The 27,395-nt window shown below is 41.4% G+C and overlaps 1 protein-coding gene across 2 annotated transcripts; it reads left to right on the top strand.

Annotated features, from left to right (window-relative positions):
* The first annotated feature begins 92 nt into the window (after positions 1-92).
* smarcc1a (SWI/SNF related, matrix associated, actin dependent regulator of chromatin, subfamily c, member 1a) lies at positions 93-27,395 on the top strand. 2 transcript variants are annotated; one of them, XM_017714467.2, is made up of 28 exons: positions 93-318; positions 1,699-1,818; positions 4,482-4,567; positions 5,456-5,537; positions 5,651-5,743; positions 6,154-6,223; positions 6,714-6,783; positions 6,972-7,047; positions 7,323-7,448; positions 8,648-8,742; positions 9,185-9,312; positions 9,756-9,815; positions 9,943-9,980; positions 11,084-11,205; positions 11,342-11,413; positions 12,004-12,117; positions 12,454-12,607; positions 12,928-13,038; positions 13,150-13,206; positions 14,649-14,907; positions 15,679-15,840; positions 19,523-19,578; positions 19,839-19,989; positions 20,456-20,613; positions 21,022-21,156; positions 22,561-22,882; positions 23,077-23,205; positions 23,992-27,395. In XM_017714467.2, exons 1-28 carry the CDS (start codon positions 133-135, stop codon positions 24,075-24,077), a joined length of 3,318 nt encoding a protein of 1,105 aa, XP_017569956.2. In that variant the 5' UTR covers positions 93-132; the 3' UTR covers positions 24,078-27,395. The 2 variants fall into 2 exon arrangements, with proteins under 2 accessions (XP_017569956.2, XP_017569954.2); XM_017714465.2 differs by having other exon boundaries at positions 8,624-8,742.

The following is a 27,395-nucleotide window of genomic DNA, read 5'->3' as shown; positions in this document are numbered from 1 at the left end:
CCAGTGAGGGATGTTGTTTCTCTTCTCCGCCGCTAGAGGCGCCACCTGCTTTTAACGCCGCGAGGCTTCTCGTGATTGGTAAAGGAGTTCGGCGCGCGGCCTGGCGCGGACTTGCAGTTGAGCGGCGCGAGGATGGCGGCGACCGGAGCGGGAGCAGCCGGTGGAGCAGCGGGAGGAACCGGGGCTGGAGCGGCCGGCACGGGAGCCTCGGTCGGCAGAAAGAAAGACGGAGGACCGTCCGCTAAGTTCTGGGAGAGCGGAGAGACGGTGTCGCAGCTGGAGGCGGTGCGGCTGTGGATCGGAAAACACTACAAAAAGGTTAGCTAATGCTAACGGTAACGTTGGGGCTAGTGCTAAAGCTAACGCGGCCCGCGCTAACACACAATAGAGCTCAGCAGAAACGGCGTGATCTCGTGTTTAACAACATTGAGCTTTCCTCGTCATAAAGAGTTTCTTTTCTGCCAAGACCTTTAATGCTGAATTAAGTTGAACCATCAGTACATTTCTCTCACAGTTGTTTCCGTTTTTCATGTTTCTTTACGCTTTTATCGGTTAAAAAAATCGGCTGAAGTGTTAGTTAGCCAAGTTAGGCTAACAGACTGAGTGTTTTGATTACCGTGCTGAATGGGAGGTTAGCCCTCGAAGCTAATGTGTCCAAGTACGGAAGCTAGCTTATTCATTTATCTCTTATTAGGATGTATATTTTTTGCAGCTGATTAGAATATGTGTTAGATATGTGCTTTGTTTCTGAATATGGACTGTTTTCATGTTATTTTGACCGCACTGTGTAAAGTTGGAGTCAGCTTCCTATTTCTATTTGTCAGCTTCTTGTTCGAATTTTCCCGTTCCACCTTAAATGGTGCAGGCACCAGACTGTAACTGCTGCGCAATTTAAGGTGGAACGGGGAGATTCGAGCAAGACGTTGGTCAATAAAAAGGCAACTTTTAATCAGCATTTAACTTGTGTTGCTGCATTTAGTGTTGTTGATATTTACTTGTTTGTTTAGAAGCAGTTTGTTTTTTTTTTGTTGCAAGACTTTGAGGGGCAGCCAGATGGACCAAAAGCAAGTCAGATTTTCATGTTAAAAGTCCCAATTTGAAGGTTTAGCCCAGTTGTTGATAGTAGACAGCTGTGGGTTTGAATCTAGACGTTTTAGATGGTTCAGAAATGATTGTGGAGGTCCTCAAGAAGAGTCAACATGAATGCTAGACGTTAGTGAATTGATCTAGTTAATAATCAATTAAATTAGCTATGTACGTTAACATCTCAATATCATTAGCTTGTTTAATGTTTGCACACTTAAACTGCTGTTTCACTGTGTTTTAGACTGTTTAATTAAGGGGCAAAAAGACGATAGGCTGTTATGTTTTAACTTTATGCTGTATGTTCATTTGTAAAAATTTTGAATATAAAGAAATACTAGCTCATCTATAATATAAAGTTCATTTTCTTTCTCTTGTAAAAGTGGTACTAATCAAAATATAGCACTGATATTTCATGTTTGTGTGAAGCCCACTCCCAACAACATATCATGGAGGGGTATTTTTTTTAAGTGGTCTGTAATGCTTTAAGTTAAGCTTAAGTGGATCTCTGGGACAAGCTAAAATGCATTAAAAATGTAGAATACAAGACCTTTTAAGACTATGCAGTGTTTGGGGTAAAAAAATTGATTTGTTGTTGTGCTTTTTTTTTTGCAGTATGTCCAGGCCGACTCTCCGTCATGTAAGTCTCTGGCAGGATTGGTGGTGCAGCTGCTCCAGTTTCAAGAGGACGCATTTGGCCGCAGGGTGAGCAACCCGGCCCTCACCAAACTGCCTGTAAGTGCTGCTTCACTGACACCGCTTCCACTATTCATTTAATTAAGTACTTTTATTTTTGTTTAGCATCACATAAACACGTGTGCAGGACTGAGCAGTATGATTTGTATTTTATAATTATTGTAACTAATGTGCTCTTCAGAGTACATTGTAGATGTTATTAGTATTCAAAGAGCTGTATTAATCATTGTAAAAAAACGTAATTGGTCCTCTTTGTTGATTTATCACAGTGTGCATGTAAAATAAGAATTGTACTTGTAGTTTTAAAGGTCTCTTTTTAAAACAGGAATTCCACTGATTGAGATGTAAACAGAGTGATTGAGTGGTTTGTTGTGAAATGGTTCAGATGTCTTTAGTGGTGGTGATAGGAACCAGGGGTCGCCATGACTACAACAGACATTTACAGTGAGGAAAATAAGTATTTGAGCACCCTGTGACCCTGCAAGTTCTCCCACTTAGAAATCATGGAGGGGTCTGAAATTTTCATCTTAGGTGCATGTCCACTGTGAGAGACAATCTTAAAAAAAATCTGGAAATCACAATGTATGATTTTTAAATATTTTATTTGTGTGTTACTGCTGCAAATAAGTATTTGAACACCTGTGAAAATCAATGTTAATATTTGGTACAGTAGCCTTTGTTTGCAATTACAGAGGTCAAAAGTTTCCTGTAGTTTTTCACCAGGTTTGCACACACTGCAGCAGGGATTTTGGCCCATTCCTCCACACAGATCTTCTCCAGATCAGCCAGGTTTCTCGGCTACCGCTGAGAAACAGGGACTTTGAGCTACCACCAAAGATTTTCTATAGGGTTTAGGTCTGGAGACTGGCTAGGCCACTCCAGAACCTTGATATGCTTCTTACGGAGCCACTCCTTGGTTATCCTGGCTCTGTGCTTTGGCTCATTGTCATGTTGGAAGACCCAGCCACGACCCATCTTCAATGCTCTAACTGAGGGAAGGAGGTTGTTCCCCAAAATCTTGCAATACATGGCCCCAGTCATCCTCTCCTTAATACAGTGCAGTTGTCCTGTCCCATGTGCAGAAAAACACCCCCAAAGCATGATGCTTCCACCCCCATGCTTCACAGTACGGATGGTGTTTTTGGGATGGTACTAATCATTCTTCGTCCTCCAAACACGGCGAGTGGAATTAAGACCAAAAAGTTCTATTTTGGTCTCATCTGACCACAGAACTTTCTCCCATGATTGCTCTGGATCATCCAAGTGGTCATGGGCAAACTTAAGACAGGCCTGGACGTGTGCTGATTTAAGCAGGGGAACCTGCCATGCATGACTTTAAACTATGACGTCTTAGTGCATTACCCACAGTAACCTTGGAAACAGTGGTGCCAGCTCTCTTCATGTCATTGACCAGCTCCTCCCGTGTAGTTCTGGGCTGATTGCTCACCTTTCTTAGGATCATTGATACGCCACAAGGTGAGATCTTGCATGGAGCCCCAGTCCGAGGGAGACTGACAGTCATGTTTAGCTTCTTCCATTATCTAATTGCACCAACAGTTGATCTTTTTTCACTAAGCTGCTTGCCAATTGCCCCATAGCCCTTCCAGCCTTGTGGAGGTCTACAATTTTGTCTCTGGTGTCTTTTGGACAGCTCTTTGGTCTTAGCCATGTTAGTAGTTGGAGTCTTACTGATTGTGTGGGGTGGACAGGTGTCTTTATGCAGCTAACGACCTCAAACAGGTGCTTCTAATTTAGAATAAGTGGAGTGGAGGTGGACTTTTTAGAGGCGGACTAACAGGTCTTTGAGGGCCAGAATTTTTGCTGATTGACAGGTGTTCAAATGCTTATTTGCAGCAGTAACGCACAAATAAATTATTTAAAAAATCATACATTGTGATTTCTGGATTTTTTTTTTAATGATTTTTTAGATTATGTCTCACAGTGGACATGCACCTAAGATGAACATTTCAGATCCCTCCATGACTTCTAAATGGGAGAAGTCGCAGGGTGTTCAAATACTTTTTTTTCCCTCACCGTATATATAGAGATTTTATTTACTATTCAAAACCACCAGTGAACCTACACGAGTCTTCAGAGTTTTATGTAGAATGTTGTTGATGGAAAATAGTAGAAAATCTGAAATAATAAGTGTTCTTTGGGGACTGTTTTGCCTCACAGCACCCTGCATGTTTCCCTCCACTATGAATAAATTAAATTGATGAAATACATTTTAGACCAAAACATTATCCTAAAACTATCATAAAACAGCATCTCAGTCATCAGGCAGTGAATTCATAACCATTTCATGTAACAACTTTCTGTGAGGGAGATTTTAGAGGTGGGCATCTTGTTCCTACCACCACCACTGTGAACAGTTCTGACTCTTAAGTTTCTCTAGAATGGAACATTTCATACCAAAACACTCTGAATGATTGTTTACATTTTAACCAACATTCGTATTGAAAATTACCCTATAAATGAGACCCTACTGGTGCCTGTGTTGTTTTTTTTTTTTTTTTTTTTTTTTGCAATATTGCTCACTCCTACAAATGTTTGTTGTAAGCAAGTACAAGATGTTCTAAATCCCAGTTAAAGAAGTTTGCACGTTTTATAGCCCCTGAATAATGAGGACCAAAACAGATGTGGAAATTGTTGGGTCAGAATAATTGTAAATACTTTCTGGTTTGCCTTATGTTTTTTAGGCAAAGAGCTTCTTGGACTTCAAGCCAGCTGGAGCACTGTGTCACATTCTGGGTTCAGCCTACAAGTTTAAGAGTGAGCAGGGCTGGTAAGTGTTGTCACAGTATTTCTATGACTAAGTGCAAAGTTTTAAGTAAATGTAAGCGTGAAGATTGACGCTGCATTCACATGTTTGCAGCAAACTGGATATTACATTGTTTTCAATGGAACCTTGATTGAAAATTCTGCCGGCAATGGAAATGATCCTCAGATTGTTTTTCATTTAAATTTTTGTGTTTGGACAGCTATGGCCAGCAAATATTGATTTCCAGATGCAGTATTATACAACAAAAATAAGAGTACTCTTGAGTATAAGAGCAAAGAGCATTCTCTGGCCTTTTTCAACTGTAAATAATCGATTTACACTGCTTAAGCTCTCCAACCATCCACTTTCACCACTACTTCAGTCACCATGCTAATGTTTGCATGACTTCATGCTGCTGTCAGCTGCAAACTGCTATAAGGTGTAATGTGACTTTTCTTTCAACAAAAACATGTGAACATGCTGCATTTTTTTCCTTTGGCCACATCCTATTTGGTGTTGGAAGGCAGCTCTACAAAGAGAGAATCATGTGTATGTTAATATAAAATTATCTAGTATTTCAGTTGCTTTGATGTTTTTATTCAGTTTCTTAGCCCTGGGTCTGGAGTCGCCCCTGCCTGCACACCAACTTCAACCCTTGATAAGCTTCTTAAAGAGCTGATTAGTTGAATGTGTTGGGGGCAGGAGGACCAGGGTTGGAAACCACTCCAAACATGAGAAATTGTGTAAATTTGATTTTTGAGGAAACAATTGATCTAAGTAGTTTTACTTTGCTGGACATGCTAGACACTTTGCTTTACATAATTGAACATTATAAGAAGGTTTTTGAGCTATGAGTTTTGAGGAACCTGGCTGAAATCTTTCTTCATCTGGTCTCACTGTGTGTGTGTTCAGGAGACGGTTTGATTTGCAGAATCCATCCAGAATGGATAGAAACGTAGAGATGTTCATGAATATAGAGAAAACTCTGGCTCAGGTAAGCTTTCCATTGTCTACACACCTGAAACACCACTGGGCTCCAGATTAAAAGTCTGTATGAGGGGGTTGTGCTTCAACTTTAACTTTGCTCTTTAATCTGGTTTTATCCAGAACAACTGCCTGACTCGACCTGTTGTGTACATTTCATCTGATGTGGACCAAAAGCAAGCAAGCAAACTCAAAGACATCATCAAGAGACATCAGGTTAGACAGATCAGCTCTGCTCACAGCAGTAGGTTTGGGTGTTGTCCATCAAATATTTTAGGAAATGAAAAAGCGGTTGAATTAAATTAAAACAGAATTATTTTGCACGTTACAGCTATTCGTTTTGATTTTCTGTGCATGCATAACTTTTAACAGTGTGAATTGTACTCATACCACAAACACAACAATGTACAACCTACTTTTTTGTCATTCTGTAAGGCAATATAGTTTTTTCTTACAATGTTTTTGTATAAAGTTTAGCGATCTGAACCATTTCAAGGAATCATCAGTGTCATAATCAGCAAAATTCAGACATCACCTCACATTACCCACAGATCAGCCTTCAGTTTCAGGGACAGATTTTACCATTTTAATTTCTCTAATAATCGTTCTTGTTGGGTCTTCTCCAGGGCTCAATCACTGACGATAAGTCCAAAGCAACTCACCTCATCTATCCCTCCCCGTCACAGTCTGAGGAAGGTCAGTAACACAGCTGTGCAGCTCAGCATGTCTTCTCTCTTTCAGAAAAATTTTAAAATTAGTTTGTAATTTTACGTAGTAATGAAAAAATATGAAATAAGAGAAAAATAAATCAGTACATTGTTTTTGTTTTGATGTCGTTGCAAAAGATACTTTTTTTTTTTTGTGTTCTTCTAAAATCTATAAGTGCCATTTCATTTCAACCAGACCATATGCCTTTCCAAATTGACTTGCTTCTTTGAGATTTTGTATCTAAACTGAAAATTGTTCATATGTAACAATCACATAAGTCTGTTGTTGTTGTTGTTGTTGTTGTTGTTGTTGTTGTTATTATTAGCATTGGTATATTTTGTGTTCTAATGACTTTTTATATGAGTAATTTTGTTGTGACAGTGTAGTCTTTGTCATAGTAAGGCTATGTGTCCTGTGCTATATTTTAAGTGTTGCACCACTTTTATTTATTAATGTGTTGGGATGTTCTCTGTCACAGAGGAGTGGCTGCGTCCTGTTATGCGGAAAGATAAGCAGGTGCTCGTTCACTGGGGCAATTACCCAGACAGGTGTGTGAAATTGTGTGACACATTATGTGACTTGGAAAACATATCTAGACTAAAGGGAAGCTGGACCTGCAGTCACTGGATCTGAGGGTCCTGTTTTCAACTGTTTGGTATAATTAGATTCCTTCTGTTCCCTTTTTGGTTCCTCAGTGTTTAAATCTCTCAAGTCTGTGCCATTTCATTGTTTATAGTTACGATACCTGGGTGTCCACCAGTGACGTGGATGGAGAGGTCGAGGACCCGCAGAGCTCAGAGAAACCTTGGAGGGTGAGAGTGCTCAGACCTCAGACCATTCAGATTGTGGCCATGTTTGTGCTGTGGTTTGTAAATGTGCTGGTATGGGTTTCAAGCAGTTTACTTGTGTTGGTGTAAAATGCCTGTGATAGACAGACAGATAATTGCATATAAGCAGCATAACTTGCATGTAATGAGTTAAGAGTGGAAGGGTAAGTATTATTTAATAAGAATAAAATTGTCAATTAGTTACCATACTGAGCAAAGATCTAGACTGGCCCACAGTATTAAAGACTTTATTGTCTCAGGTACATGCCAAATGGGTGTTGGACACAGATGCATTCAATGAGTGGATGAACGAGGAAGACTACGAGGTGGATGAGAACAGGAAGCCGGTGAGCTTCAGGCAGCGCATCTTCCCCAGAGAAGAGGAGGTGAGTCAGTTCACTGATCGGCCTCTTTATGGGGCATTTCACAAAGCCGGATTTCTCAGTTAGCTAGATAACTCCAGCCAAAAGTGAAGTGTGTCCACTAAAGTTGGGGTTACGCTACATGAATTGTACCCTGATTTTCTGCTGTAGTCTGCAAATTTTTGTGTCCGAGTCGACATTTGAAAAGAGAATGGAGTCGTGATCTCTGAGAAGGATTCAGCGGGTGCATCCATGAATTAAAGAAAATTGGTGCACTCATTAGAGCTGCGTGATCTAGGGGAAATTTATAATTGCAATTTTTCTGGCCAATACTGCACTTGCAATTTAAATGAATTATTTTGTGCAAATTAAGCTCCAAGCTTGTACTGGTGATGTTATATTAAACTTCAATCAAGCCTAACTACAAAGGCATTTTTGCTATTGGGCTAAAGGGTTCCTTTTAGAATGCAAGATGTTATTGTTAATAGTATACAATTAAAACGGCAGCTGTTCAACTGGTGGTCTTGATTTAAAGCCCTGGTACCCGCACTTTCGTGGCATTTTTCAAATGTCAAACTGCAGGGAGTGTTGTGATAAATGTTTTTTGGGTTTGGTTTAATTTATGAGATCAAGATGGGATTAAATGTCAGTGTAATGTGTTGAAGTAAATGTATGTTCTTCAAAAGCAGAAGATGGAGAAATAGTATGTTCCTGTGCAAGAGTGATTGTATGAAATTCACATAGCGCTATAAACAATACAGAAAACTGAGCTGATTCAAATTAAAATATACAAAATACTTCTCCATTTTCAATGCTGCATTGCGGTCATTACACTCTAGTATTTTGCTTGTGCTTTGTGTCTGTTGCAGCATATCAGGACTCTTTAAATGTGTAGTATCTCTGAAGTGATGTATGTTTTGCCATGTTTCCCACCCTTTCTGAGCTCATGCTTTGTGAAGCAGCCCCCAGACCTGTAAATGTGTTTGTCATCTGTAGATGTCCATGTTTGTTAACCCACGCTCTGTAGCTCTTCCTTCCTCGCTCCACCCTTCCTCATCCTCTGCCCCCTCCTCCCCTCTGTCCCTTCGTCAGCTCCCCGTTCCCCTCCCGGCTGTGTGTGTAACCGTTCCATTCTCTCATTCTCGCATTCTCTCGCTCTTTCTCTCATCCCTCACTCCGTCACCGTGGTTACTGATCAGTCTTCCCGTACGCCCGATCGCAAGGAGCGAAAGTCCCTGGCCGGAGGAAAGAAGAGGCGGCGCTCTCCATCCCCACCGAGCACACCCGCTGAGTCCCGCAAGAAGGGTGGCAAGAAAGGGTAAGCGCCGTCAACCAGCACCAACACCTCTTAAAGCAAAATTTCCAAAAATGTAATTTACCCAAATTTCCCTTCTTTACCCCAAATATAGGTGACCAGTCAAAACATGTTTGGTGTCTGCTGCTGCTGCTGCTCTATAGCTATGAGACTAAAGTAGATTGCATCTGTTGGTCTTCTGATGATGTTGCAGCGGTGTTGGTGTTTTCTTTGACAAAATATAAACTTTCATTACTCGTCAGCGACTTTAGCGTAGTAGCTCCAGTGTAAAATCTATAGAAGCAGACTTCCAAACATGTACTGAACGTGTCTCTACAACAATTGTGACTACAATTTGGGTTGGTTCAGATGTTCCTGGTTGTTTTATTATGTACTTTTGCTCTGTGTTTAATTTAGATTGAGTTCAGATTAAGATTTGCTCACCTTTCCTGCTCTTCGATGTCAGAAATCCAGGGCTGCACTGGAAACGCCGTGGTCACCGTGATGACGATGAGCAGGATGAAGATCTCACCAAGGACATGGAGGATCCTTCACCTGTGCCAGGAATGGAGGAGGTGTCACTGCCGAAAAACGGTGAGGTTTTTACTCTCTGTTGTGTGCTTTCCTGAACATAGAGCAACTATACAAAACGTTCAGTTAGTTTTATAATTGGCTTAAAACATTTATAAAATTTGAATTCTGCTAAATTATTTACCAATCTTTGAAGGAAGGCATGGTCTTTTTTTTTTTTTTTTTTTTTTTTCTTTTTTTCCCCTTCTTCTTCTTCTTCTCCTTCTACGCCTCATGCCTTTACCAAAGCATGTTAGCAATGCTAGGGTCATTTCCAGTAAACAACATTTTTATGGGTGATTTTGATGTGTGATTTGTGCAGGCATTTCTTGCCTTTTAATTTTTTTTTTTTTTTTTTTTTGAATGGCACATGCATCTTGGCTTTCTGCTTAAGGCTTTTGTCTTTTGTAGCTGCTCTTGGTTTTGGTCATCCCCACATCCTGCTAATGTTTGCTGTTTGCTTGCAGTGAATCAGAAAAAAGACAGTGAGAATGCACCAGTGAAGGGAGGAACTGTGGCTGATCTGGGTAAGAGCGTCCCCTGTGTGTTATTTAACAATTTTTTTAGTTTGTTTTCTTGTTTTAATATCTATCCCCCCTCCCCAATTACTTGGTTGACTTTTTTTTTTTTTTTTTTTTTGTCAATGTCTCTTAGATGAACAGGAGGATGGCTCAGTAGCGTCTGGTGGCAAGGTAAGTGTCATATTTGTGTTGTCTTTCATTTCATAAATTAAAAGATAGACAGATTATCCTACACATGAAAGATGTTCAGTTTCCGAGCTCTGTTCTGTGGCTGGAAAGTAGGGCTGGAGGATTAATCGTTTTTATATCAATCGCAATTTAAGAGGTGCAATTTCAAATCGCAAGAGTTGCAGTTTACATTGTCAACAATGTTATCTTAAGTTGTAAGTGGGAACTATGTAACACACAGCTTCTTTAACCTAATAACACACAGCTTGTGAACTATCTGTGGAGTTGGATCAGTCAGAGGCAACCGAACCTCTGACATCACAACCACAACTTACTGCCTGTCTGGTACTCTATGTTCAGGGGTCAAGCTTTAAGCTAGAAAATGAGGACATTCTAGCCTTCTTGGCAAAAAAACAAAAAGAAACTGACTCTTAATTTATATAAAATAATTGCAGTTTAAATCGCATTCACAAAATAAGTCAGAAAAATTGCAACGCCTGGTATTCGCATGGTTTACATTTCAAATGTAGAGAATGAGCTGGCTGTCACTGGCAATTTCAAGGACATTGGTGACGAAGGTGTAGGCCAGTAGCTAACACCTTAGTTAATATAATGGGTGTAATGGTTATGAAAAACAGTAAGAACGAGATTAAAACAGTTTGTGTAAATGTGAAGCCCCCATTGCTCTCTTTTGAGCATCTCTGTCTCATGGAAACCACAGTCATTGATCAAAACTAGATCTCTGAATACAACCTATCAGAATAAGGAGGAGGGGTTGTGGCAGATGTGGACGTTCCACATGATTGTTATAGGGGTTCTGATTTTGGGGTTTTATTTTGCTGAAGGAATATTTGTAAACTTTTCGAGACTATATATAAAATCTTAAATCTGAACCTGAGCGCAGATGGAATAGTTTCCATTGTGTTTCAAGACACTTAACGCGAAAATGGAATTGAATTTTGACTTGATGCTATTTCATTGTTACTTAGTATTGAAAATCACTTATGAATATATTAATACACTCCTGTCCTATGATGTTACCAGTAAATAAGTTAACTTTTAAGCTGTTACGTTGTTTATTAATGTATATTCTGCTTGTTTGACAGGATGATGAAGAACAGGGTAAAACAGAGGTGAACCGCCTGATCGACTCTAGCGAAGACAACGTGACCGAACAAACCCATCACATTGTCATCCCCAGCTACTCCGCCTGGTTTGACTACAACTCGTAAGAGCTTCTCTCATTTGGTGTTTATGGTTATTGAAATTGATTAGAGCATTAGATTTTAATTTGAGGGATTTCAAGGGAAATCCTGCTCTGCTGGTACTGAATTTGGTTAAATGTGTCTTTCTCTTTTCTCTAGTATCCATGAAATCGAAAGACGGGCATTGCCAGAGTTCTTCAACGGCAAGAACAAATCAAAATCTCCAGAGATGTAAGTTCACACCACTAGATGAATTGTACTATGCTGCAGTATTTACCAGCCTTTTCTGTTTCAGCTGAACTCAAGCTAATTCTGTTTCAAAGAGGTGGTGCCTTATGTATTTGTTAATTATATTTATTTTAATGTAGTTTAAGATGTAAGCATGGACCAGGAAATGCACATTTAAAGTTTTAGAGCTTTAATTTGGCTGAACTTTCGGTTCAAATGATTTTGGTTCCACTTTAACAAATCTATTCATCAAGCTATGTTAACATATCAAAGCTCATCAATCTTAAAACATTTTTAAATATTTTTAAATTAAATATGCATTTTATTTATATATATATATAGTGTGGTGTAAAACAAAAGCAGGAGACATGCAGAGTGAGTTGTATATGGGACATGGTCTGAGAGAACCCCAACTGGAAATTTGGCCCTGACCTGGGCCCAGCACATTTGGAAAATCTGATCCGTTTGTTTGTTTAATCATCTCTCTGTGCCGCTGTTGGAGACTGTTGAATGGTTTAAATTTGTGTTGTATTTCTAAGTACTTGCTGTGTTTTTCTGTTTGTAACTGTAACTCTGCTGTTTTCTATGCTCAGATATCTGGCTTATCGTAACTTCATGATCGATACGTACCGGCTGAACCCGCAGGAGTACCTCACCTCCACCTCCTGCAGGCGCAACCTGGCCGGAGATGTGTGTGCTGTGATGAGGTACTTGCATATGTCTGTTATTCACATTATGACGTGCTGTAATATGCATGTTTTTATCTTTAGGTATGAAATGACAGGATTGTCCAAGGCATTTGTGTATATTTTAATCCGATCACTCTGACCCTGTAAAATTGCCAGTGTAAATATTTGTGTCCTGAAAGTGAAGAAGGGCCCCCTGGAAAACCCTGAAAACAGCTTTGTTTTTTACGAGGGAGAGACTGAAGTAGTGAATGTGGGCAGTGCTTTTACTCCAGGCACAACGTCTGATCATAAGTGTTCACTGGAGACACGTTTGAGTTAATCTAGGTTTTGATTTTCTTATCGTGTGTGTGTCAGGGTGCATGCGTTTCTGGAGCAGTGGGGCCTCGTTAATTATCAGGTGGATGCAGAGAGCAGACCGCTGCCCATGGGACCCCCGCCTACGTCCCACTTCAATGTCCTGGCCGATACTCCCTCCGGCCTTGTGCCGCTTCACCACCGCCCTCCGCAGGTCAGTCTTTTTGGAACTGCTTTGCATCTGTTAACTCGAATAGTTCATTTAAATGCTTTAAATGATCACTGCCACTTTGAACCACTCTGGCGGTGGACCTGTCAGGACCAAGTGGGAGAGTTTAGACACAGGAGTTCTAACAGTGCATTTCAGACAGAGAGGGTGAATAGAGATGAACAGTATGAGAAAGATGTTGTGTCTTTTTGGAATATTGAAGCTGTAAATCATTTCTGTGAAATCAAAGTTGTGTATTTATGAAGGCTTTTTTAATCCAGTTGCTAGTTGTGTTCTGATCAAATTCCCTTTTTTGTATCCACCAGGTCCCCCCTGCTCAGCAGATGTTGAACTTTCCAGAGAAAAGCAAAGACAAGCCCACAGACCTGCAGAACTTCGGCCTGCGAACAGACATGTACTCTAAGAAGAATCCGAAAGTGAGTAACTGTCCCAGGATTCCATCTGTAGTATAAAGACACTTTATACTACTTAACTTTTATTGTTACTGCTGTGGTCTGGAGTTTTAATGAAGTGTCTGTGTGTTCTAGAGTAAAGGAGGCAGTACCAGAGAGTGGACTGAACAGGAAACACTGCTGCTGTTGGAGGTAAGACATCTGACTAGCCAGAAGGTGGGAGGTTTGTGCTTTTTGCATGGTGCTGCTGTTATTAGAACGTTAGTAAAAAAAAAAAAAATCCCATTCAACGTAACAAGAAACTGTAGAGCACAGTATTTGTCAATAATAAAGAAATTAGTTACATTAGACCAGTAAGACATTGTAATCTGTGGTGAGAGTAGAGAGCAGGTGGAAGAGAATCTGGAGAGGTGGAGGTTTACAAGGGAGAGGAGAGGAATGAAGGTCAGTAGAGACAAGACGGAATACATGTGTGTGAATGAGAGGGAGGCAGGTGGAAAGGTGAAGATGCAAGGACTAGAAGTCGTAAAGGTGGATGACTTCAAATATCTTGGGTCAACCATCCAGAGCAATGGACAGTGTAGAAAAGAGGTGAAGAGGGTGCAGGCAGGATGGAGTGGGTGGAGACTGGTGTCAGGGTTGATGTGTGACAGAAGGACAGCAGCAAGAGCAAAAGGGAAGGTTTACAAGGCAGTAGTGTGTCCTGCTATGATGTATGGTTGAGACTGTGGCTCTGTCTAAAAGACAGGAGGCTGAGCTGGAGATGGCAGAGATGAAGATGCTGAGATTTTCGTTGGGAGTGACAAGGATGGACAAGATTAGAAATGAGCAGATCAGAGGGACAGTGAAGGTAGAGCAGTTTTGAGATAAAGCCAGAGACCAGGTTGAGATGGTTTGGACATGTGTTGAGGAGGAATAGTTGGAGATGGAGCTGCTGGGCAGAAGGAGAAGAGGTAGACCTCAGAGAAGGTTTATGGATGTAGTGAAGGTGGACATGGAGATGGTTGGTGTAAAAGTAGAGGAGGCAGTGGATAGGGCAAGACGGAGGCAGATGATCCGCTGTGGCGACCCCTAAAGGGAGCAGCCGAAAGAAGGCGACCAGTAAGTTATTATCCCACTATCCCACGTCAGCTGGGAGTGGATCATATGTCCATCCCCCCAAGGACCTCTGTGATGGTTCTTCTTTGTCCTACTCGAACTTTTGTCACAGAGCTTTCATCTGTCTGCTGCTGGTGTTGCTGTTGCTGCTAGTAGTAGTGTTGTGTTTTCATTTTAAAATGCTGTGCTACCAAACTGTCCTTTTGTTGTTGCTAATTGCAACTGGCAGGGTAGAAATAACAATAACATAGATTTCCTACAATGCACCATTTAAACCAATAGCTTAATTTTTTTTGTGTTTGTTTTTTAGTTGAGTTTTATGTACTAAGTAAATATCCTACTTGATTAGTTTGTCCGTACATTCATAAATGGTCATTAACTTTCAGTGTTTGGTTTTTATTTCTTTGTTTTTGTGCAGTCACATACGATGCATTTACCTGTATCTACCCAATTTAAGCCCTAATTCAGTTTAGCCCTGCCCATTCTTGCAGAAGTTCAAATAATACTGATTTAATCCTCTGCTGTATGTACTGTAGGCTCTGGAGATGTATAAGGACGACTGGAACAAGGTTTCGGAGCATGTGGGGAGCCGCACTCAGGATGAATGTATTCTGCATTTCCTACGGCTGCCTATTGAAGACCCGTATCTAGAAAATTCAGAGACGACCCTCGGACCTCTGGCCTACCAGCCAGTCCCTTTCAGCCAATCAGGAAACCCCGTCATGAGCACTGTGGCCTTCCTCGCTTCTGTAGTGGACCCTAGAGTGGCTGCTGCCGCTGCCAAGGCTGCCTTAGGTGAGTGTGTGTCTGTGTGTTAGTTATGGGTGATGTGAGATTACCCCAAAGAATTGTCTCCGCATGTTGTGGGAGCTCAGTGCTTCCGCACTCAAACATTTTCTCGTGAAAAGAAGTTTAGAAGACTCTTAAGTATTGAAGCTGTTTAAGGTTTTTCTTTGTCTTAACTCTCCTGTTATCCTCACACATTTTACTTGGGCTTAGTTTGACCCCAGCAGCTTAAATTACCAGAAAAATGTCTGTTATATGGTATTGATATTTAGTTCTACTATATGTGTGGTTATGTTAGGGCCCTAAAGCTGAGGAAAGGTTTTGGAAGATAAGTTTGTGTTAATGTGACCTCTTTATTTTCTTGTAAAAATGTGTATACACGGATATCCCCATTGAATTAGAAAAAGTCAATAGTTGTGAAGCAGTAAACATGTCATTTAGAGTTCAAAGTTAAATCAAATGCAGTCAAATTGATCTTGAATATGGGAGGGATGAATTGAGTTTGAATTTCTGTGAGTTTCTCTAGAATGATAAGCATTAAATACGACCAAACTGACCGTAAAGATAATGGGATGGTTGATTTTTGAGTTTGACTTTCAGTGATGAAAAGTAAAGTCTCGAACGAACTAGAACATCGGTCTGAATTACTTTTTATCATAGCCATTTGTTATGCAGAAACTGGTGGAATTCCCTTTGTAATTGCAATTCACAAAAGCATTTAAATGTGTAATTAAATGTGGGACTGATGGTGTGCCATCTCCATGCAACTTGTACGTGCAGAGGAGTTTTCTCGTGTGCGTGAGGAAGTTCCAGCGGAGCTGGTGGAGGCTCATGTGAAGAAGGTGCAGGAGGCAGCCAGAAACACGGGGAAGGTGGATCCATCCTTCGGCCTGGAGAGCAGTGGCATTGCTGGCACTGCACCAGAGGAGCCAGAGAAAACAGGTAGGTATTTGCATAGGTAGGATATTTGTAGGTCCTTAATTTAAATTGGCATGGCATATTCATTTTTTTGTACTTTTTTTGAGCTTCTTTCCATAGAGCATCTTTATTCAGCACTCATAACACTTTATGCTCCTAAATGTTTTCGATAGCAAGTTTGAGACCCTAAAAAGATGAATAAAGTGAGTAAGGAGATTATATGGGGCCTTGAGGGTTTCTGCAGCATTTGCTGTACTGTCTCCAACAGAGGGCAATAGAGCAGCACTTGTGGGGATTTATTGGTGAATAAAGACAAAGTGTACAGTACATGCATACAGTAGGCCAGTGTTTAGACATGGTGGCTGAGCAGAGACATTTAGGTCTCTTAGGGTGTTTTCATATATAGTTCTTTTTGATAAAAGTTCTGTCAATGTGAACTTCAAAGGGAACCAGCTGCAAATGGCCTCAGTGCTGTTTGTATTTGGAATGCAAGCAAACGTTACAGAGGGCTCTGATTCTCTCTGGTCCTTTTCAGCACGGATGAGGTCTCGGACCTGTTCTCATTCACACCGCAGGTACTTTCGAACTCATCACTTGTGGTTTGCGTAGCACTTACCAGTTGGGTAAAAAGTTGATGACACTCTGATAAAGCTAACCTTTCAGTTGGTGAATGGAGCTACCAGACACACCACATGTTTTCCTGTTGGCCTCGCTGACACTTGGCTGAGATGATTGTATCCAAATCTATATATCCATTCAGCGTTCAGTGTGAAACCAGCTTAAAACTCAGCATCAGCCTTTAATGTGGTAAAATCACCTGGGCTTTTGCATCTCATTGCTTTAATATATCAGCTCTGCTGTCTTGTCACAAGATCTCAGGCAGTCTTTATCCTGTAATTCCTTATATGATTTTTGGTAGTCTGTTTTACATGCTAAAGTTCTGGAAGACTGCCATTTACTGAGTTCTGTTAAAGTGAACCTGAAAGGCAACCAAATACACATCACCTCAGTTCTTTTTGGGTTCAGGATGTAACTGAACTAAAGAGGTCTCTTCTTTCTGGTCCTTTGTGATCTTGGACCGCTTCTTTTTCAGACCACACCTCCATTATAACTCGGGCCCTTTTCACTTCCCTCACGGTGTGTGCAAAGCTCGTAAGTGTGCAGCGTTCTGTGATAAAACTAACCTTTCAGGTTTGTGAGAAGAACTACGAGAGACGCCTGCTGCTCTCCTATTGGCCACGCTGGAATGTTTGGCTGACATGTATCACACAAAATTGGAAAAATGACCAAGTGTCTGCCACAGTTGGTTTCGTTTTTGGCTTGAGGCACGGCCTCAGTTCGATTCGTTTACAGGGTTGTTTAGAGGGGTCTGAGTTCATTTGACATGTTCATATATGCACAGAAAACCGTGACTTGGGAGCCTCAGAGTCCACTTCAGATGCTGAAACAGCCTGAGTGCCCTTTGAGTCAGGAGCCAGGATGGAGACATTTTGGGGTCATCTCTCTTTAGGGAGACGGTCCCTTAGAGTCAAGACGGAGATATTTAGGGTCAGTCCCTTAGTCAGAGACCTAATCTAAAGGACCTCGTCACCTCATCACTCTGAAAGCTACAAATGCCCACGTGGCATGATGACCGAGGGGCAGCGTGTGGTGGACTGTTTGGATTAGAGTGGAGCTGCCAGATGGGCTGTAGGGGGGAGGGGTTGAATCTGGGTCATTTAATGTAAGCTCTGTTTGGTTTTCACTGCACTTTTACACAAACATTACCATTACTATTACTACTGAGGCTGCAGCAGCCACACGTGCACAGTTCTGTCAGACTGTCAAAATAAAACTGTTTATCACATGCATCCTCCTGCACTGGTGTCCTTGTGCCTTCTGCACCGTCATGCTGTTTAACTTGTGGTGACGGATGTGTGCTGTAGGGAAGTCATTTGTCAAAGACGCGTCAGTCAGCCTCTGTCATGTAGGGGGGGGCCATGTAGCCTTACACTTCGCCCTACCCCTCTCTCAACAAGAATCGGGACACCCTACACCCACATGAGAACATGCAGAAAAAAAGGCTAAGTGGTAAAGGTGAAATTGGACTGTGGCTTAGTATCAGATTAAATATGCACGGCTCTGTTTTCTTTTCAGTCCTTTTTCTGTCTGTTTGTGCTCAGTCTTTGTTCTGGGTCCCACACAGTGCTGTCACAGAGAGTTTATCCTCAGAAACGAGCAGCTATTAGCTGCCTGATAAACTCTTGCTTGCTCTTTATTATTCCTTTACTACCAGTATCAGTATGAATAACTGCGGCCGGTGCAGCACAGCTCTTTTTCTGGCTCAGCCTGACTGAATTGCTCACAAAGCATTATTGATTAAACGCCGGATTCTCTCTGGCACTGAACCGGCTGCTGTTTCCAGCCTTCTGCATGCTGCTGTGTCTGCTTCAGTGGTCTTTTAGCCCTCATTCACAGTTTAAGTATGAGGGCAAAAATTCATCTGTTGTCGTCTGAATGTGGCAGTTTAGCTGCATTGTTTGCAATTAGTAAGTGTAATAATCGGTTTGTGTTCATTTAGACAAAATATAAGTCTCTAAGGAAAGACCCCCGCCCCTTATAAAGCAGTGCGTTTTGTTACAGCTGTGAGTAGATGAACACAGAACCTGAACATGAAAATGTGATTTCCAGACTGAGCAGTTACTAATTAGTTAGTAACTACTAGTAGTAATTAGTAAGTAGTTACAGTGTCTGCCTGTTCCAATGTGTGTATATCAGATGTTGTGTGTGTGTGTGTGTGTGTGTGTGTGTGTAAATAAAAAGGCAGTTTTTAAAGTGTTCCTCCTGGGGACATTGTAGACAAATTTAACAGCTCTCTCTCTCTCTCTCTCTCTCTCTCTCTCTCTCTCTCTCTCTCTCTCTCTCTCTCTCTCTCTCTCTCTCTCTCTCTCTCTCTCTCTCTCTCTCTCTCTCTCTCTCTCTCTCTCTCTCTCTCTCTCTCTCTCTCTCTCTCTCTCTCTCTCTCAGATTCATATATATATTATATTAGTCATATCATGTCATAAAAACGGTCAATACATTATCATATACATGATCAGTGAGCATGTCGTGTATGTACAGTCAGTGTATATCAAGTCAATACGTGTCCATATCATAAGTGTCATACTCAATGAGCATATACATGATATATCAGTCAGTGTGTATCCCATATATTAATGCGAACATCATATGTAGCATATATACAGTTATGGGTGTATGTATCATATACACAGACAAGACTATATATGTCTCTGTGATTGTGTGATCCCTCGCTCTATTCAATTAGGCTCTCAAGGGGATCTGAAGCTCCACCAAACTGCGGCTGCTTATTAGTTTGTTGCTGGTTAATTTATCCGTAGTTCTCCTGCAAGTGTCCAGTGCCACGTGCTGAATTAGCTGAAGGCTTCTCTTTAAAATAAATTTAAATAAGAGCTGCAATCAGGTCAGAATAGGAAAATTAGTTAATACATTGTTAATTTCACGCATGCCTAAAACATGTCTTAAAAATGATTCAAAATAAAATCAAACCAAAATAATTTGTGCTGAAATTTTATGTGATGACAATTAATTGTAAGTGCTAAGGTCAGAGGTTTTCACCATTACTCTGAGGTAAAGCGTATTAATAAATCTTGCCCGTGTCAGAACAGCCACATAATGTCGGGTGCTTTTTCCGTCCTTTCTCTTTCAGAAACAACAGAACCCGAGAAGATGGACGCAGATTCAGAGGCTCAACAGCCAGATAAGGTGAGTTGGGTCTCCACTTGCTGTCTGTTTGAAGATCCATTTTCATGCAGCTACAACCTTAGCTAACATTTTTTCTTATCTTATAATAAAAGGTAATTCAGACTCTTAAGAGATTACATATATGGACACACACTTTGAGCCCTCAGTTTGTCCATCAACCTGTAGTTCATGGGGTTAAAAGTACACTGTTAAAACACTGAGGTTTTACAAAGTGAAGTCTGAAGATTTGCTTTTGTTTAGTGTAATGCTTTGTGTGCTAGGCTGAGTCAAAAGATGAGGCAGAGAAGCCAAGCGATTCAGCAGAGAAACCAGTGGAAGTAGAGAAGGTAAAAAGCGAAACGGCAGAAAAACCTGAACGCGAGGAAGAAGAGGGTGAAGGAGGAGAACCAAAGGCTGCAGGAGCTGATGCTGGTAATTACACCTTCACTATCTTAAGATATTGGAACTAGATTGTTTCCCCAATAAGGTTACATAATGTAAGATGGATGCATGGACTGCAGATTCATACTGGATGAAATTGATGCAACAGTGTTATGGCCAGACTGTAAAAGCTGCCCACACTGCAGGTTCAGGGTTAAAATCACTCTTAGTACTGTCAGACTGTAATCTACTAATAGATTAGCTTCATACTGGATCACAATGACTCCACACTTGTTGGAATCAAACTACACGTCCTGCAGATTCATACTGGATTAAAATCACTCATCTTGTTGCTTAAACTATAGAATGTACACAAATTAACCTCAAAAAGGACTTTAGAGATTAACTAGATTTAGTGATTTAGAAGATTTATGTAGGAATATCATGAATGCAGTTTGGATATTCACCAGTGTTTGTTGTTAGTGGAGTTAACATTTCTCTATTATGTTTATTTCAGAAAAAGACAAGGAGGAGGCGATGGAGGTGTCTGAGGAAGGGAAGGAAGCTGAAGACACGCCAGAGGAGAGCAGGAAGAAGTTGGAGCTAGATGTGGGAGAAGGAAACATTGCTACTGCTGCAGCCGCTGCGCTCGCCTCCGCTGCTACTAAAGCTAAGGTACTGCCAAGGGTGAAGTGTTAATGGTATAAAAGTGAATGTGATGACATGGACTTCACTCTCAACTCCAAAAACAGTGAACAGAAAGCCCTGCATGCAAGTATTCTTTATTAAATGTAATCAGTAGTTATTTTGAAAAGATTATGATCACGTTAATAAGATGCTATCAGTGAATGCCATAATTATGTAATTATCATGATTTTTTTTTTTTTTCTGTATTATGTGATCTAAGGAGTTTTAAAATCTCAATCTCTGTGTCCAGCTTGGATCTTTTTTCATATTTAACCTGTAGATTGAGGCTTTTCTCTCCTCATACTGTCTTTATATAGCGGCAGTAAATATTTATTTCATACCCTCAGCAAACTGTTTGATTATTTAAGAGTTTCTTTCTCTCTGTCTCTGTTTTAGCACCTGGCCGCTGTGGAGGAGAGAAAGATCAAGTCTCTGGTGGCTCTGCTGGTGGAGACTCAGATGAAGAAGCTGGAGATTAAACTCCGTCACTTCGAGGAACTGGAGACAATAATGGACAGAGAGAAGGAGGCGGTGAGGATTTAACCCACTCTTTCAACTCATTGTGCCCTACTTCCTCACCAGCATCGTTCAGCCTGCACAGCTCTGCAGGGAATAAGCTATATTAAACCGATTGTTCACCTAAAAATCCATTTTTAAATATGGGCAGTGAGCTAAGATGTCCAGCGTGGACATGCTGTATAGAGATGTTATTGTCCAAAATGACAGAGTATGTGTCTGTAACATTGCCTTTTTTGATTACCATTTTGTGAGTCAGAACCCCCAGCTTTAGACTTGCTGGTTTAAAAACATGTTTTTTGGGGGCACTTGATCATTAATGCAGAGCGATGCTTTGTGGAAAACCATAAATAAAAAAAACTTGCAGAAAAAAAAAATAATAATAAAGAAACGTAAACTGACCAGCTAAAGAGAAGCAGATATCCTTAAGCCTGAATTTTGTCCATGTTTATACGTAGATAACAATGTCAGAAACTACATAATCAAGTCTAATCAAGTGTTATTTAAGCATGCAGTTATTGCCATGCCAATTAGTGGGGCATAAGCTTCCACTAGCTTTGTTAACTCAAAAACTGAAGAAGCACACTTCAGAGACCAAATGTCTTTTCTAATCGACTACATTTGATTACATACATGAGCATGGTGGATAGCAGATAAGTACCGTTGTAGGCCACACTGGAGGATGCAGCCTGTACGTGCAGTCTAATGTTGGCAATAGTCTCATTGTAATTGACCATCATTTAATGCATAATTCATTCTCTTCAACATTGTCTTGAACTGTTCTTGGAGGCCAAAAGCTCACAGTGCAGATACAGCAGAAGCTATTTTGGCTCGTCACCGTGTCAGATTCTATACTGGTAGCTGCACCAGTTAAGGAGTGTTGTGTATACTTATGTCGCTCTCTGGAGAGCCGCTGTCCTGACACTTTAACTCGATGAAGTAGCGCGGGATGTTGAGGTGTTGCGGCTGGAGTAACCCAGTTTAGCAGCTGGAAATAGTGCGTGAAGAATGGGTCTTTATATAAACTGCTCACAGTCGGTATGGTAGTGGCAGTGTGCATCAGTCTCAGATAATCAACCTCTTGGCTTTATTTTGGTATCAAGTAAAGGTGGGAATCTCTAGGCATCTCATGATTAGATTTTGTTTCGAACTGCCAAGATGCATTGAAAAATGTTGTATCACATCATTATGGACTTCAACATAACGGTACTCTGGAATTCAGCTTTAGATACCATTTGAGCATTTGGTGCAATTAAGCTCTATAGAAAAAAATGCTCAGAGTCTTCAGACAGTGTGTCTCACTCTGAACACACCAGCATGGTGGGTGCAGGGGGGATTAGAAGTGTGTATCATTATGCCAGTATGTTTTGTGCGGTCAGGCTATTTGAATTAATTCTTGAATTAACACTTTCTCTACAGCTCGAGCTCCAGAGGCAGCAGCTGTTGACGGAGAGGCAGGCGTTCCACATGGAGCAGCTGAAGTACGCAGAGATGAAGGCTCGTCAGCAGATGGAGCAGCAGGCAGCAGCAGCTGCAGCAGCTCAGCAGGGTGCTGGGGGTCACCATGGAGCTCAACCTCACGGACCTTCAGGCCATGGCCCCCCACCACACGGACCACCGCCCCATGGTCCTCTGCCACACGGACCCCCACCAGGCATGCACCCGGGTCACCCTGGTCATCCTGGGCCTGGGTATCCCCCAATGCACCACCCCATGGGACCCCACCACCCTCCACAGACAGGTCAGCATACACAAACATATGAATTTTATTGATCTGAGTCAAATCATGCTTTTATTCCTGTGAATACATGGAGAATCGAATCTTTCTTTTTTTTTTTTTCAATCTTGCCTTAAAGTTTTAAAAATTGTCTTAAAATTTGTCTAAACATAGTTAAACCACTAATTCTCAATCTGAATGTGGGTGTTTTTGTGTAGGACCAATGGTTGGACCAGGTCAGCCCATGCCAGGCCGCTTGATGCCAGGGCCTCCTGCTGGTGGACCGCCACCAGGCGGGATGCCCCCTTTGATGGGCCCCAGACACCCAGGAGCCCCCAACGGCATGTGTAAGTATTCCCTACATATATATTTCTCCCCTATTGTCAGCGTAGTGAAAGGGAGTACTTAAACAGCCCATATATTAATTTTGTCCACCTTTTTATATACCCAAGTCATCATTCATTTTTATATGCCCATTTTCCAACTTTATCTGCAAAGTGAACAGGTACCCTCATTATGATGCTCAGTGTAAGCCAATGACTCACTCATTTTGGCTGCTCTGTAACATGCCTTGTTGAAAAAGCAAAGTAGAAAAGAAATTGTTGCTTTAGTCCTCCTAAAAACATTGCGCTTAAGTCTGAAAACACACAGGGATAAAAATCTCTGCAAAGTGATGTCTAAACTGCTGTAGGGTAAATGGGTCAACATATGTGCATGTGTTTTAGGGCTGTGACATCACTGAATGCAGTATGAGCTGTTGTCGCTTAGTTTAGACTTTGGACAGTTCATTTGGAAACCTTAGCGGTGGTTGCACAGCAAATTTTTGCTTAAAAAAAAAAAAGACATTTTCACAGTGCATGACTAAGATTTCTTTTTTTTTTCCCCCTGAGGTTAAATAAGTTGGGGAGGGGGAAAAAAAGAATCAGTAATGTCATCTTACATGTTTCACTGCACTAAATCCAAATAAACAGGCTTGTTTGTAATGAAACTTGCAGTTGTTCAGCATTCTAGTACTGACAGCATCAGCGATATGCTTAGAAAAACATTGTAATTTAATGTATTGGAATTCAAATGATACACACCGTACAGCTCACCCCAAATCTTAACTTGTACCTGTTTTTTTTGTTTTACAGATCCTGGACCACCTCCTCCTGCACAGCCTGATGGGATACCACCGGCTCCAGTGTCAGCACTCCCTGTTCGCCCAGCTGACAACTAAAACTGCCACCTGCAAACACACACACACACACACACACACACTCTTCTTTCAGACATCTCTTGACTTTGTGACAGCTCTTTTATCCTGATATTGACCTGCTCTCTGAAATTTCTACTGATTGGCTTTCAGCCCCAAATCCCCCACACACTGAAATTTCACATACACATGTACAACGTGCGCAATGCGGTCTGGGCACAAAGGTGGACGTACTGTTTTTCCTGCACCTGCTGCCTGCACTCTGGCCTTTTGTTTCCTTGTCTGGCCTGTAGGGGGCACTACTGTAGAAAATGGTGTTACTCAGTTCTGGAGCACCTCTGTTCTTCTCTTTCTTATTTACAAGCCCTTCTTGAGCTGAACTGGCTGTGCTGGGGAGGGGAAAAGAAAAATACTGTACAGTAGGGCTGCACGATGGACATAATACTAGATTTGCAATTAGGATATATTAAAATTCATTAAGGATTGACCTGCATTAGTTCCTTCTGAAATATTTTACTTTGGTTGGATCGAATCTGTCCTTTCATCAGTGCACCCAAAGTACACAATGTAAAACGTTGCATTTGACTAGAGGGTGAATTTGCATAATGTACCTTTCTATCAATATTGCAAAGGCAAATATCACAGTAACTTAACTATTACGAAGTGCTGTATTGTGCAGCCCTACTACACGCAGTGAATGACAGGGGCCAGGATTCAGAACCACTCCGCTAATACGATTGTTTGATTTTTGGTGGGCGGAGTCAGAGCTGCTTGCGTTCGGCTTTTCCCTGTAATGTGAGTGGACTCGTATATGTGTATATTGTGCTAAATCTGTGTAAGCTAGACGCATAGAGGTAAAGGCGGTTTTATTAGCAGCCCTCTAAGCTTTTTCGGATTCACACTGTAGCAATGAGCCAGCAAGCAGCTTTGACCCCCTGCTGAAGCTCCTCCGGTGTGCGTGTGGCAAAAATGCGTGTGGAGCAGGTCTCTGCTGGCAGTCAAGTGGAGCTTCCTTTCTTCACCCTGTCTAAGAATCTACCTCTCTGTTAAATTTAGTCTTCTGGACCTTGTGTAGGTGGGCATTTCCATAGCTTTATAATCCAGCAGCCTGTCGAAGTGTGTTTTATGGAGCTCTGCTTGGTCGCTTGTGCTTTGCCCTGTTGTGCTGAGTCTAAAGCGGTAATCGATGAGGTCTTGAGAATGGATATAACTCACAGGAGCACATGTACATTCTGAGCTGAGGCTGAGTACAAAGCAGAAACTCTTTACCGTCTTAGTGCCCATGTGCACCAACTACTGCAGAGAACATGCATACTGGAAACCCCTGTGGTGTAAATATACACTCATACATGCATTTATGCTCATGGATCTGTGGCCGATAGCGATGTGCAGCACTTGAAATGCACCCATGCATGGTGAGCAGTTAGCATCGATTCATTCAGGTGCCATTTACATCCGACACATCTGTTTGGAGTGATCATAAGTGAACGTTGAGATGTAATTTACAGTTGGCATATCTGTGGGACTTGAATACGTCTCCAGCGAGCGTTATCGAATTTACTTAATTTGTTTTTAGACAATGTCACTGTAAATATATGAGCTGTTACAAATGCATAAGAGGCCGTTTGTCGGTGCATAGACAGTTTAGCGTTCACACTACCGACGTTTTGTCATATGTTCACCTCCAAAGGTGGATTGGGTGATAGTTTATACCTGAACTATCTCCTGTCAACTTATCACACATGTGTAAACAGGGCCATATGAGATCTGTTTACATTCCATTTCAGTTCTCTGTAGAGATCGGAGGCTGAGAACGGCTGTGCTGATGCTCATCACCCCCCCCCCCCCTTTTTTTTTTTTTTTAGGTTTAGCCATTGTTAGCAGAAGTACTGTGATTTCACATGCTCATCTGTATACATGCATTTCAGCCCTCGAGGCCGTGTTTTGTGTGGAAATGTGAACGTATCACTGTTTTAGAAAAGTGCCCATGTATAATGTTCACCTGGTTAATTTTAGCTGATCTTTTTAGCCATGTACTCAACTGCATTTTGCCATTTGATGCTGATCTGCAGCCAATTATGGTGAAGAAAAATACATATGTGCTCATTCACTTGGTTAGCTTTAGCCACTCACCATGTACTGGAAACTGCTGCGGTTAAAATGTAAGCGCATTTTGCTGTGCTGATCTGAGGCCAAGTTCACTGCAGAAACAAGAAAACAGACAGCCATGTTTGGAAAGTGCCCGTGCTCTGGATTTGCTTAGCTTTAGCATCTGTGCACACGTACTTAAGACCGCTGTACAGTTTTGAGGCCATGTATCATGCAGAAACACTCGACTGTTAGAAAAGTGCCCATTCACTTGGTTAGCTTTAGCTGCCGTAGCTAGCCAGTGTACACTCATTCAATTAGCTTTAGTTGCCGTAGCTAGCCAGTGCACACTCATTCAATTAGCTTTAGCTGCCGTAGCTAGCCAGTGCCCACTCACTTGGTTAGCTTTAGCTGCCGTAGATAGCCTGTGCTCATTCAATTGGTTAGCTTTAGCTGCCGTAGATAGCCTGTGCTCATTCAATTGGTTAGCTTTAGCTGCCGTAGCTAGCCAGTACCCACTCACTCGGTTAGCTTTAGCTGCCATAGCTAGCCAGTAACCACTCACTTGGTTAGCTTCAGCTGCCTTAGCTAGCCAGTGCTCATTCAGTTGGTTAACTTTAGCTTACATTAATAGATGCACTGCAGATTCTACTGTTAAACTGCTACTCGCACTAAAGAGGTGATGGAGGGTCATTTGTTGCTTATATTCGGTAGCTGCTGCTTAGTGTTCCTCCTTTAGGTGCTTTTACTGTAGCTGACCTGCCTCACTCTACCTCTCTCTCTCGCTCTCTCTCTCTCTACTACCTCTTTCTTTCTCTTTGTCTCTCTCTCTCATTCTCTCTGCCCATATGACTGCTGCATTACTGCTGTGTGGAGGCTGTTTGTCCTCCTGTTTTTCCTCAGGTGATCCGCACCCTCAGTTCAAACATGGCCCTCTACACTACATACACAACACACACACACACACACACACACACACAAACACACATTTGTGTGTATCTTCCAAAAATGTATGGGCTGTATCTTTTCATGAGACAGGAGCTACCCCACCCCTTATATATCCTTTAAAATTGCTTCGTTATTTTAAGGTAATGTATTTTTAAGAAAATAAAGTTTGTGTAGAATCAGATTTCACTGTTCTTTGGATCTTTGGAAGTTTGTAGTTTTGTAGCTTTGTCTTCCTGGGTTTTTCTTTTTTTTTTAAAAAAAAAAATAAAGTTTTAACTGGCACATTAATGGTACTGAGGCCTAAAA

The sequence above is a fragment of the Pygocentrus nattereri genome, chromosome 24 (assembly GCF_015220715.1).
Source record: "Pygocentrus nattereri isolate fPygNat1 chromosome 24, fPygNat1.pri, whole genome shotgun sequence".
Lineage (NCBI taxonomy): Eukaryota > Metazoa > Chordata > Actinopteri > Characiformes > Serrasalmidae > Pygocentrus > Pygocentrus nattereri.
Note: the sequence above shows the minus strand (reverse complement) of the source record. Positions and strands in the feature narration are given on the sequence as shown.

Excerpts from the sequence above, each read along its gene's own strand:
- smarcc1a (XM_017714465.2), top strand. The coding sequence starts at position 133 with ATGGCGGCGACCGGAGCGGGAGCAGCCGGTGGAGCAGCGGGAGGAACC. Across the intron at positions 8,743-9,184 it reads AAGAAGGGTGGCAAGAAAGG|AAATCCAGGGCTGCACTGGA; the intron begins GTAAGCGCCGTC and ends CTTCGATGTCAG. Across the intron at positions 14,908-15,678 it reads CGCTGCCAAGGCTGCCTTAG|AGGAGTTTTCTCGTGTGCGT; the intron begins GTGAGTGTGTGT and ends TTGTACGTGCAG.